This window comes from Zingiber officinale, chromosome 8A (assembly GCF_018446385.1).
Source record: "Zingiber officinale cultivar Zhangliang chromosome 8A, Zo_v1.1, whole genome shotgun sequence".
Lineage (NCBI taxonomy): Eukaryota > Viridiplantae > Streptophyta > Magnoliopsida > Zingiberales > Zingiberaceae > Zingiber > Zingiber officinale.
In genome coordinates, this window is record NC_056000.1 from 114,433,087 (window position 1) to 114,443,606 (window position 10,520).

The 10,520-nt window shown below is 37.5% G+C and overlaps 2 protein-coding genes and 1 long non-coding RNA gene across 7 annotated transcripts; 2 read left to right on the forward strand and 1 right to left on the reverse strand.

Annotated features, from left to right (window-relative positions):
* The first annotated feature begins 3,274 nt into the window (after positions 1 to 3,274).
* LOC122009999 (26S proteasome non-ATPase regulatory subunit 11 homolog) lies at positions 3,275 to 7,062 on the forward strand. 5 transcript variants are annotated; one of them, XM_042566336.1, is made up of 2 exons: positions 3,275 to 3,356; positions 5,571 to 7,062. In XM_042566336.1, the coding sequence occupies exon 2, from the start codon at positions 5,614 to 5,616 to the stop codon at positions 6,880 to 6,882; it is 1,269 nt and encodes a 422-aa protein (XP_042422270.1). In that variant the 5' UTR covers positions 3,275 to 3,356; positions 5,571 to 5,613; the 3' UTR covers positions 6,883 to 7,062. The 5 variants fall into 5 exon arrangements, with proteins under 5 accessions (XP_042422270.1, XP_042422268.1, XP_042422269.1 ...); XM_042566334.1 differs by having other exon boundaries at positions 3,285 to 3,367; XM_042566335.1 differs by lacking the exon at positions 3,275 to 3,356 and adding an exon at positions 3,420 to 3,715.
* A 38-nt stretch (positions 7,063 to 7,100) lies between these two features.
* LOC122009998 (metal transporter Nramp5-like) lies at positions 7,101 to 9,759 on the reverse strand. The gene is made up of 11 exons (XM_042566333.1): positions 9,620 to 9,759; positions 9,467 to 9,545; positions 9,275 to 9,394; positions 9,082 to 9,186; positions 8,697 to 8,988; positions 8,552 to 8,621; positions 8,267 to 8,440; positions 8,064 to 8,168; positions 7,848 to 7,979; positions 7,635 to 7,730; positions 7,101 to 7,552 (listed from the first exon to the last, which is right to left on the reverse strand). The coding sequence occupies exons 1-11, from the start codon at positions 9,668 to 9,670 to the stop codon at positions 7,241 to 7,243; spliced, it is 1,536 nt and encodes a 511-aa protein (XP_042422267.1). The 5' UTR covers positions 9,671 to 9,759; the 3' UTR covers positions 7,101 to 7,240.
* On the forward strand, positions 8,982 to 9,775 carry LOC122010000. The gene is made up of 2 exons (XR_006119755.1): positions 8,982 to 9,178; positions 9,281 to 9,775. It is a non-coding gene; the product is annotated as an uncharacterized LOC122010000 (long non-coding RNA).
* Positions 9,776 to 10,520: the final 745 nt, after the last annotated feature.

Here is a 10,520-nt window from a genome sequence, read left to right on the forward strand (position 1 = left end):
ACCTCGGACTGGATATCCATAGTTGATTCGTTCTACATTTCTAAGGATCTTGAGGTAAATACCTTAGAAAGTTTATTTTCAACTTTAGAATTACATGAAACTTGATGTACAGGTCTAGGAAGTAAAAAGGATCCAACTCAAAACCTAGCTTTCAGAGTTAAGAAGATTGAGCTAGAATCAGACTCTTCACTCGACTCAGATCAAGAAGCATATTTCGTAAGGGAATTAAAAAAAAAAGATCTACTAAGTTCAATGAGTTGCAGGCCAAGAAAAATCCAAGAAATAAAAAAAGATTAAATACTACAATTTTGATGAAAAAAGGTACATCATGGACAACCGCTCAAAATTGAAGGAGAAGGACAAGAACAAAAGGCCAACACGAACAAAGCACAAGAACCTTAAGGCAACGTGAGATGAATCGTCATCATCTGAGTCAGAGATTGAAGCCTACGCCAAACTAGCATTAATGGCGAGTCACCGAACGGAGAGCATCGATGAAGGGGGAGTCACTTCAGAGGAAAACAGCAATGAAGGGGGAGAGTTAAACTTCAAAACCAATATGGTAAGTGAGGTAAGTCTTCTTCCACCTAATCAACTGTATGAAAGAATAAAATTAATATCTAAGTCTTTATACAAACTCAAATCTAAGAATAACAAATTGAAAAAGGACAATGTAGAATTAAAAACTATTTTAGTAAAAATATGTCCATTAGAAGAATTTGATAAACTTAAAAATAAAAATGTAAAATTGAAATAACAAATAGAAAATTTTAAAAACTCTGCATGTTCAAATTTTACTAGTCCAAATTTTACTAATCCAAATTTAATAAATTATTAAGGACTAAATTGATATGTTAGATGTCATAAGGGTCAAATCAGAAAAGTGAGAAACAAGTATATTCCAAAAAAATAGCTTGTTAATCCAATAGGTTTGAACTTATTTTGGATTCCTAAATTATGTATAACTTGATTAAAATTAATCTTTACACATAATTAAATTTTAATTGCTTTAATATTAAATATTGTTTACAAAATAGTTTAGTTAGTATACTTACTTTTCATATTTTCTATTGATTTTTTTTCTTGCAACTCACAAATACATTATTAGTTAGTATAAAAATTTTCAAGATTTTTTTTTGACAATTATATGATTTTTTATAAATTTTTAATAAAAAATATAATTTAAATTTTAAAATTCTATCATAGATTAATTTTGAAAACTCTGTTTTTTCAGGAGCTTACTGTTATATTTTCCATATCTAGAAAAATTAGCCAGATTTTTAGGAGTATAAAAATATTTTTTTTTTAAAAAAATATTTTTAAAAATAATTTTATTTGTTTAAAAACTTACTTCAGTCAAAATAAATATGTTCTAGACTTAAATTTTTTATCATATTCTTAAATTATAGTGCTTAAAATTGATAAAAAAAAATTAAGATTTTTTTTGACACTTTAAAATAATTTTTAAATTAGTTTTTGATAAATAAGGTTTTTAATTTTTAAAAATTCGGATATTCAAAAAAATTATTCTTGAATAATTTTCTCAAACTGGTCACTATTTTAGAAATCCTTAAAAAAATTTATAGATTTTTTATATATATGTCCTTATTTTTTTTATGTGATCAAAGGGGGAGAAAATTATATTTAGAGGGAGGTTTTAAAATTTTTTTTTACCTTATTATAAATTGTAAAAATTTTGCAATAAATTGCAAAATCAAAATTTACTTACATTAGTTTACTTTTATTATCCTAACTTAACTTGGGATTGATGCACATAAAAAAGGAAAAGATTATAAGTATCATCGGGTAGGTTTTGATGCGATCAACCGGGTTAAATTAGGTTCTATTCTATTTAATGCTTGTGTCTAAGTGTGCAAGAACTTAGGAACACAAGAAGTCGAGCGGAAGATGCAGCTAGCGAAAAGGATAACACGAGAAGCGAGTCGACGGGTTGCTGCATCTGAGGGATGAGATGTTGCGGAAGAGTACACCGACGAACAAGAAGGACGTGTATGAAGCTTCCGAGTGACGAAAAGACGGGGCAGAAGACCGTTCGAGGAGAGAAGGCCCTAGTTGGATTCGGATGAGCTCAACTCTTGATGGTCGGAACATCACCCAAGCAACAAGAGCAGAGGATCGAACAAGTCAACACTGTGTTGACTTGTCTAGGCACCTGGACCATGTTCAGGCACTCGGATCCCCTGGCACCGCAGGGGTGCCTCGACAAGCCATTACTATAGATGGTGTCGAATGTCCAAGTCAACAATACTCCAGGCGCCTCGACCGGTTCAAGAGCCCCGGCGAGGATACAGTTTTATCCTAAGACCGTTAGGTAGCTATTGCAAGCAAATCAGGTGCACCACTAGGCCGCCCAAACCGAGTTCAGATGCCTGAAAATGCCATGTCAGCAAAACAACTAGTTTGACTAGTAGGCTATGAATAGAGTCTTGGTCCTCTTTAGTAGCACAACACTCGAATATGAACTCTGTGCTTTCATTTGTAATATTGTCTTTACGATTCTGCACTGTCAACATTGTAAGAGGTTACTCTACCTTCATCTAAAGGAGATTTGTTGAGTGGAACTTTCATTATTTTGAACTAGCAATTCTCTGATTGTAAACTAAGTAAATCTTGCCACTTCTTTTCTTTTATATTAATTATTTTTTTTTTCAATTAACCTGTGTTGTCTTTGCTAAAATGGGAAAGCAAAAAAAATTTTAAATTTTCTTAACAAGATAATTCACCTTCCTTCTTATAGGTCATATAACAATTTTTATCCAAAATTTTACTCCTCTCCTATAATTTCAAGTGGATACATTCTATCATAGGCGGGTTTTTAAGAAAATAAAATAAATTGTGAGCTAATAGTGAAAATATTTGTTAGAAAAATATTCCTTTTATCCACATATGTCTTTATTTTAATTATTAATAAAATACTTACCAATATTTTCCTGTCTAAAATATTCTATGTACTTCTCTAACTTGATTTTTTTAATATGCTAATTAAAAAAATAAAAAAATAAACTCAAGAGAAAAAAAAATGGAATAGAAAACCTTAATAAACAAATAAATAATCTATTTATTTTTTTATTTTTTACTAATAAATTTAAAAAGAAAAAGAAAATAAAAAGGGGTACCTGCTCACTGTTTGCTTCAAAGTAAGACTAATTGGAGCTGTGTTAGTAATTGGTTTAAATAATTTGGACAAATAAATTTGAGTTATTTGAAGTTTGGACCGGATTTTTCAATGAAACCCGGCCCAGCCCATCAAATAAATTGAAGCCGTGCTAAAGAATTCGATGGGTATCTCCCGACTCGAACCAACCCTAACGAACATCACGGCGGCCGGAGGGCTGGTAAGCGTCAAGTGCGCCTTCTCCCTTCCCTTTTGCATCAGAAATGTTTTTAGATCTGTTCTCAAGTTGTCCCCTTCATCGAATATCTGTTTCTGTTGATTCTCTATATCTAGATCTGTATGCAAGATGTATATTAGATAGATCTGTATTTTGTTCGCTACTCGTTGAACTTGCTGATTCCAGCTAGGTTCACGCTTGAGATATTTTTAAAGCATACATGAATGAGGGCATTGCGGTCTGAATCATGTTGCTGCCTGTGTCTGTCCAATTCGTGGATTAAAATAGGGGACTGAACAAGGACACAATACAAACGTCATCTTGAAAAATTATGTTGTGATGGTATATGAACATTTAAGTAGGTAATTTTTCTGCTGGGTTTTTTAGACAATTCTGCTATTTTGTTTGCCATCTCTTGAGCAGGGTTTTGCTGCTAAATTTAATAATGATCTCCTTTAAATTTCGCGGACTTGTGTGCTGACCTGCTTTAATTTGGTGTTTTTTTCATCCAATGCTTATCTACTTTTTTTGCACTACAGTTGAATCTACTTGCCTCCTAAAGCAAGCATGCTTCTGATGCTATTGCTGTAATATATAAACCTATACTTGACTTTTTTGGCGTGTGATATTCAAGGTTGGGTCTGATAGGTCAGTCATCAGACTTTGATCCATTCTAAAAGCTTGGTTCAAATTTGGTTGGCTACATTCATATTCAGTTGTCCTTTATTATCCTTTAGTTCTTGTAAAGGACTTGCTTATACTATTCTAATCCAGAAGCACAATTTTGGTATCAACAAATGTGTCTTCTTCTGTCTTACCATCCAAGCCACTCCTTTGGAATATAGTACTTAAGGCAGAAGCACACCTCTCCCTTGAAAGTCAGATGTGCTTTGGTTATCATATGTGTTTTTTCATAGCTTTTTCTATCACTTGTATTGGCTAATGAGCTTGAAACGTGGACTTTTTTTGAGAGGGAGCTTTGCGACTCTAACGCATAGGGGATAGAGAGACCATAAGAATAAAAGAGGAGCGAGAACAGAGGGAAAATGTGGCTCTAAAGAAAATACGTAGGTGGGGAAAGATTTGCTTTCTTCAACTGGCTTGAGGAGCCTTCCCCCACATATTGAACTTGAAGGCAATGCCATTCATTGATATTTTTTCTTCTATCAATCCCTTATATTTTTAAATTTTAGTCCTAAAAAAATGTTAAAAAAATATATTTTGCACCTTAGTTATAAGATATTAATAACTCACACCAACTCTGTTTTTCTGTGTACGCATCACTGAATGCAAATATGAAAATAATTTTGAGCAACTTAATGAGGTCCCTTATCACCTCGTCTATATTTCTTACATCTTTAAGTTGCTAATGCTTCTTAAATTTCTTTCTCCTTTTAATTTTCTGTCCAAATTAACTAACTTTTGAGATTTGGAAAGCTAAGGATGCTATTCTTTGGCATAATTTTTTACAAACTTGAGCTGGCCAGTTATTTGTCTGTCATCTTTACAATAAATCTTAAATATTCTTCCAAGGTATTAGGTTGTATGCATCTCAGATTAACCACATTAAGCCTGTAAGAAGGGCAGCGCCAGATAAGAACCTTTCTGTGGCAAATTCTTTTCTGTCAATGTTTATACTTTAGTCAATTTTTCATTAATAGTTAAATGAAATCGAAAGATGCACACTTGTTTATATGCCATTTTCCACTATTAGTTAGGTTGAGGATGCCTTGAGCCATGAAAAATCACATGTAGTTTTTTTTTATATGTTCATAATCATTATCATTATTATTTGATTGAAAATCACTTATCAAATTGAAGTTTGCTTCTAGATCTTTTTTTTTTAATGGTAATGTTTATGTTTATATTGAATATGTTCTTTAGATGGAGAAATCTACAGGACTCTTAGTAATTGATGCATTCATTCAGCAAAAAGGTGTTCTGATTTATGTCTTCTTTGTTTGTTTCCCTGTGGCATACTGGACCACATTAGGTGTGATATCATCTCTCATTGAAAGACATTTTGTTATAAGGTTTTCCTTGAAGCATCTATAACTTATAATTTTCAACTCAATGTTTCTTGCTCCAAGCCAATTATTGCTGTGCTTTTCTGGATTGCTTGCTTAGTTTGCATGGGTTCTTCAGTACTTTAGTCTTGCTCTGTCCTTGGAATTTCCTTTCGATAATATCGTATTTTAATAAATAGTTGTATTTCAGCTTGCAGATTTTTGATAATATAAACAACTTCAACGGATCAGAAATGCAGGCTGCATACGTACCTGCTACTACTGATTCAATAGCACAGGCCCTGGAGGCTAAAGATCATGCAGAGTCTATTTCCATTCTCTATGGTGTTCTTGCAAACCCATCATCTTCTTCAGAGGCATTGCGCATAAAAGAACAGGCTATTTCAAACCTTACAGATCTTCTCATCCAAGAAAAGAAGGCTGAGGATTTGAGAAGTCTTTTGACCCAATTGAGGCCCTTTTTTTCATTAATTCCAAAAGCTAAAACTGCAAAAATTGTGAGAGGAATCATAGATGCTGTTGCCAAGATTCCTGGAACCTCTGATCTACAAATCTCTCTTTGCAAAGAGATGGTGGAGTGGACTCGTGCTGAGAAACGCACATTTCTGAGGCAGCGAGTTGAGGCAAGACTTGCAGCTCTCCTGATGGAAAACAAAGAATATTCCGAGGCTCTAACACTGCTTTCAGGCCTGATAAAGGAGGTCAGAAGACTGGATGACAAGCTGCTGCTTGTAGACATTGACCTTTTAGAGAGCAAACTTCACTTTTCACTTCGAAACTTACCAAAAGCAAAAGCTGCTCTGACTGCAGCGAGAACCGCTGCTAACGCTATCTATGTTCCACCAGCACAGCAAGGCACCATAGATTTACAAAGTGGGATCCTTCACGCCGAAGAGAAGGACTACAAGACAGCTTACAGCTATTTCTTTGAAGCATTTGAAGCTTTTAATTCTCTCGAGGATCCCCGTGCAGTCTTCAGCCTAAAGTACATGCTTCTGTGCAAGATAATGGTCAGCCAGGCCGATGATGTTGCTGGCATAATCTCATCCAAAGCTGGCTTGCAGTACCTGGGCCCTGATTTGGATGCGATGAAAGCTGTTGCAGATGCACACTCAAAGCGTTCTCTGAAACTATTTGAAACTGCTCTCCGCGATTACAAGGCCCAGCTCGAGGAGGATCCGATTGTTCACAGGCATCTTTCGTCTTTGTACGATACTCTTTTGGAGCAGAATCTTTGCAGGTTGATTGAACCCTACTCAAAGGCTGAGATTGCTCATATTGCTGAGTTGATTGAATTGCCCTTGGATCATGTGGAAAAGAAGCTGTCACAGATGATACTCGACAAGAAGTTTGCCGGGACTCTGGACCAAGGTGCTGGATGTCTTATCATCTTCGATGATCCCAAGACCGATGCCATCTTCCCCGGAACACTGGATACCATTGCCAACATCGGCAAAGTCGTAGACAGTCTCTATGTGAGATCAGCCCGTATCATGGCATGAGATCTTCTCTGTCGAAGTTTAGTTACTCGACATGTTTGGCCAATCCATTTGACATTTCTTACCTCTCCCCATCATCTGATCAATGTTTTGGTTGCCAAAGGAACATTGTCCTTAATTTTTTTCCACTATGTTTTCATTCCTTTTGAGTTTTATTGTTTATGAACTGTGTTATTGCTTTCATCGCCCGTATTATGGATGCTTGGATATGTTTGTATGACTATTTTGCAAATACAACTTTTTCTTAGGGGGATATAGCAAAATGCACTGGTTACATGAAATCCAACAAACACACTCGACATTAATTAATCACATCAAGATCCTTCATATTTATAAAATCCGACCTCTCCTCGGAAAATCTTTACTCCGGCAGAGGGCCGGCAAGGTCTTCTCTGTAGGGCACCACCTCCGTCCCCCTGTTGATTCCTTGCCCTCCCTGCTCCATCGAGTGCTCCATCTTCTCATCGAAGGTCACCACCGTGTCCTTCCTGAACGTCAAGTAGATCAAGGCGAGCACGTAAACCGCCATGGCAGGGAAGACGACGATCCCAATCAGCACTGTAACAGGCTTGGGGAGGCTGCTGTGGATGATCCACGTCACGAAGCTCGTGCTCAAGTAGTAGATGTTGATGCCAATTACGCCCAGCCCGAGGATCCACGAGATCACAATTATCTAATTAAACCGAGGAGTATTAGCGATAATGGAAACATGTGGGGGGCTAGCTTAATTGAGATAATTAAGGAGATGCACTGACGTAGATGGAGTTCTTGTGAGGTCCCATCTTGGTGCTGCTGCTGCTGAACTTGAGCAGAGGGATGAGGGCGAAGGGGAGCTCGAACGAGAGGATCATCTACAAATCAGGGTGAAATACAAATATCTCATAATCGAGAGGGCAAAATATAATTCGTTCGAAATTTTGATAATATTCAAAGTTTAGGGGGCACTAGATATAATATATTAATTATACCGATGCGATGATGATGAGTCTGCCGGCGCCGGCCGTTCCTCCGATGATCGCCACGACGAGACTGGGACAAATGGCGATGCATCGAGTCATGAGGTTTCGGACCCATATCCTCATTTTAATGTCCAAAAATCCCTGAATAAATCAATAAAACAAAAGAGATTTTTCTTAAAATTATTTTTATCATCCTTAATCGATATCATATCATCGATTAATTACCTGCATGATATATTGACCGGCGTATGTGCCTGTGATCGCCGAGCTCTGGCCAGAAGCCAACAAAGAGATTCCGTACACGATGGAGCTCGACTTCCCCAGCACATTCTACGACAAAAAAAAAAAAAGGAAAAAAACACAACACAATTAATGAAGCCGACAACGAGATTCCCTTCCATTCGTCATGAACAGCTTAATGGACATACCTTTAGCAAGAAAGACGCAGAGTTTAGGGTTAGGTCACTGCATCTGTCAGCGTCAGCAGCAGAAAGATTCGTAGCTGCGCACACGGTTCCGGAGACTGAGACCACCGCGATGTTGATTAGCAGCGCCACGAACAGCGCAAACCCACTCTCCAACAAGAAATATCTGCAGGCATCCTGGAGTCCAAACAAACAAACCCAAACAAAAAATGATCATCAAAAAGGCCACTACAAGGGAAAAAAAAACGGATTTAAAAATTCGGTGGCTGAATTAGTGATCGAGCTCACATTGATCCCTTTGACAGAAGGTGGAGTCTTCCTCGACAGCACTAGTGCTGAATGCAGGAACAAATTGTGCCTGCGAATTAAGTCGAAGTGAGATCATCATGTTTCAGATCATGCAACTGCTGGATCGGTTAATTTGTCTGCTTACGGCATGACGAGGGCGCCGAGGAGGGAGATGGCATCTCCAGTGGCGCCGTTGCCTTTGAGTCTCGGGACGAACAGGCCCTTGATCACCTCCGTCGCAGGCGGCTTCACGTAGCTCAGCTCCCCGAAGTAACAGGCCGCCATTACAAACACCAGGAGGGAGATGAACAGCTCGAGTTTTCTGACCCCAAATCTCTGCAGTCCCAGCAGCAACAGAGTGCTCAATCCTGTCACAAGCACTCCGGCCCAAACGGGAACATGGAACAAGATGTTGAGAGCGAAGGCCGTCCCTATCACTGCACGCCCAAAATAAAAAGATCAAAATCCGAACAGAAGAAGAATAAGAAGAAAATGCAATTGTGATCTCGAGCTTAATCCCATCGCGAGACCTTCAGGTATATCAGCAGCAATCACAGCCAGCTCGGCCAGCAGCCACAGACAATACTTCACTAAAACAGGGTACTCTGCCTTGCACAGTTCAGCCAGGTGCCTCCCTTCACGCATCGATCCATATCAAGCCACAAAATCAAAAAACAAAAAAAATTTGATAAATTATAAATTGAGATTGCTGTATATGTATACCTGTAGTCACTCCTAGATTTGCCGATAGAGATTGGATAATGAGGGCGAAAACCAGTCCGATCAGAATCACCCACAGGAGCTCGTATCTGTGATCCGCTCCTGCTTGTAGGTCAGTCTCCACTGTAACGAAGATAAGAAACATGAGCAAGGTAAGACAGACGAATGCATTTGGAGAATGAGAGAGATGTTTACAATTTCCAGGATCGAGGTAAGCCAAGGAGACCAGAAAGCCAGGGCCGACATGAGCGAGGAACCTCTTCCAACCAGGTGCCTGCCATTTTTCATGATCGATCTCGTCAAGGAACTAAATTGCATTCTAAGGAGGAGGAAGAAGGAGTAATGGACCTGGTGCTGGGGTTCTGCTTGCCTCACCGTGCTGACACCATTCACCTCCATTGTTTTATTTTGTTTTGCTTTGCTTTCTTGCTACTTGCAGTGATGTTACACTTGTTCGTGGCCTTCTTATATATATCATTCTTGGGAGCTTAAAATAAATGTAAACTCAGTTCTCATTCGGCATGATTCTTTATGGAAAGAAACAGAGAGAGAGAGAGAAAGAAGCAGCATGGCTCATGAGGGGGGCACCTTCCTCTTAGATCTTAGCTCATCTATGTGTTCTCCCAAAACGAATAAATTATACAGATGTAGCGATTGACAGTGATTATTGAAAATTTATGACATTTTATCACGGATTGATGCCGTTGATATTTGTATACAATGTTACTATAATAAATTATGAGATCAATTTTTATCATATGTAAAATATGTAAAAATAAATTATGAGATCAATTTTTATCATATGTAAAATATGTAAAAATAAATTATGAGATCAATTTATGACATTTTATCATATGTAAAATACATCATGAGTCATCTGACTTTCATGTAAAGGATTATTAAATGAAGTATCCTATGATTTACCTTTCTTTCAAATCGTATCAAATAATTCTTCATCCGAGATAAGGATTATCATTGTAACTAAATTTTAAAAAGTCCTATGTGTTGGTGCAAATTGTACCAGAATCAAACCTAAATTTTGATGTTGTCAAAGGTTCAAGTTAAATCTTGTTGTGATCTAACAAGTTGATTGAGTGTGCAGACTATTTACTTAATCGGAAAGACCTAGTTGGAGGGTAGGCAGGAGAAATCTTAGCAGATCGTGGAACCCAGGTGCAAGTCCAAGTGGGTCGAGGGGACCCAACACTTGGCGGTGCGATCGAGAGGTCTGGAGGACTGAAGATCAAGG

Coding starts and splice junctions, on each gene's coding strand:
- LOC122009999 (XM_042566334.1), top strand. CDS start 3,300: ATGGGTATCTCCCGACTCGAACCAACCCTAACGAACATCACGGCGGCC. Junction 3,368..5,570: donor GGAGGGCTGGTAAGCGTCAA/GTGCGCCTTCTC, acceptor GTTGTATTTCAG/CTTGCAGATTTTTGATAATA.
- LOC122009998 (XM_042566333.1), bottom strand. CDS start 9,670: ATGGAGGTGAATGGTGTCAGCACGGTGAGGCAAGCAGAACCCCAGCAC. Junction 9,546..9,619: donor AAGCAGAACCCCAGCACCAG/GTCCATTACTCC, acceptor GAAAAATGGCAG/GCACCTGGTTGGAAGAGGTT. Junction 9,395..9,466: donor TTACCTCGATCCTGGAAATT/GTAAACATCTCT, acceptor TCTTCGTTACAG/TGGAGACTGACCTACAAGCA.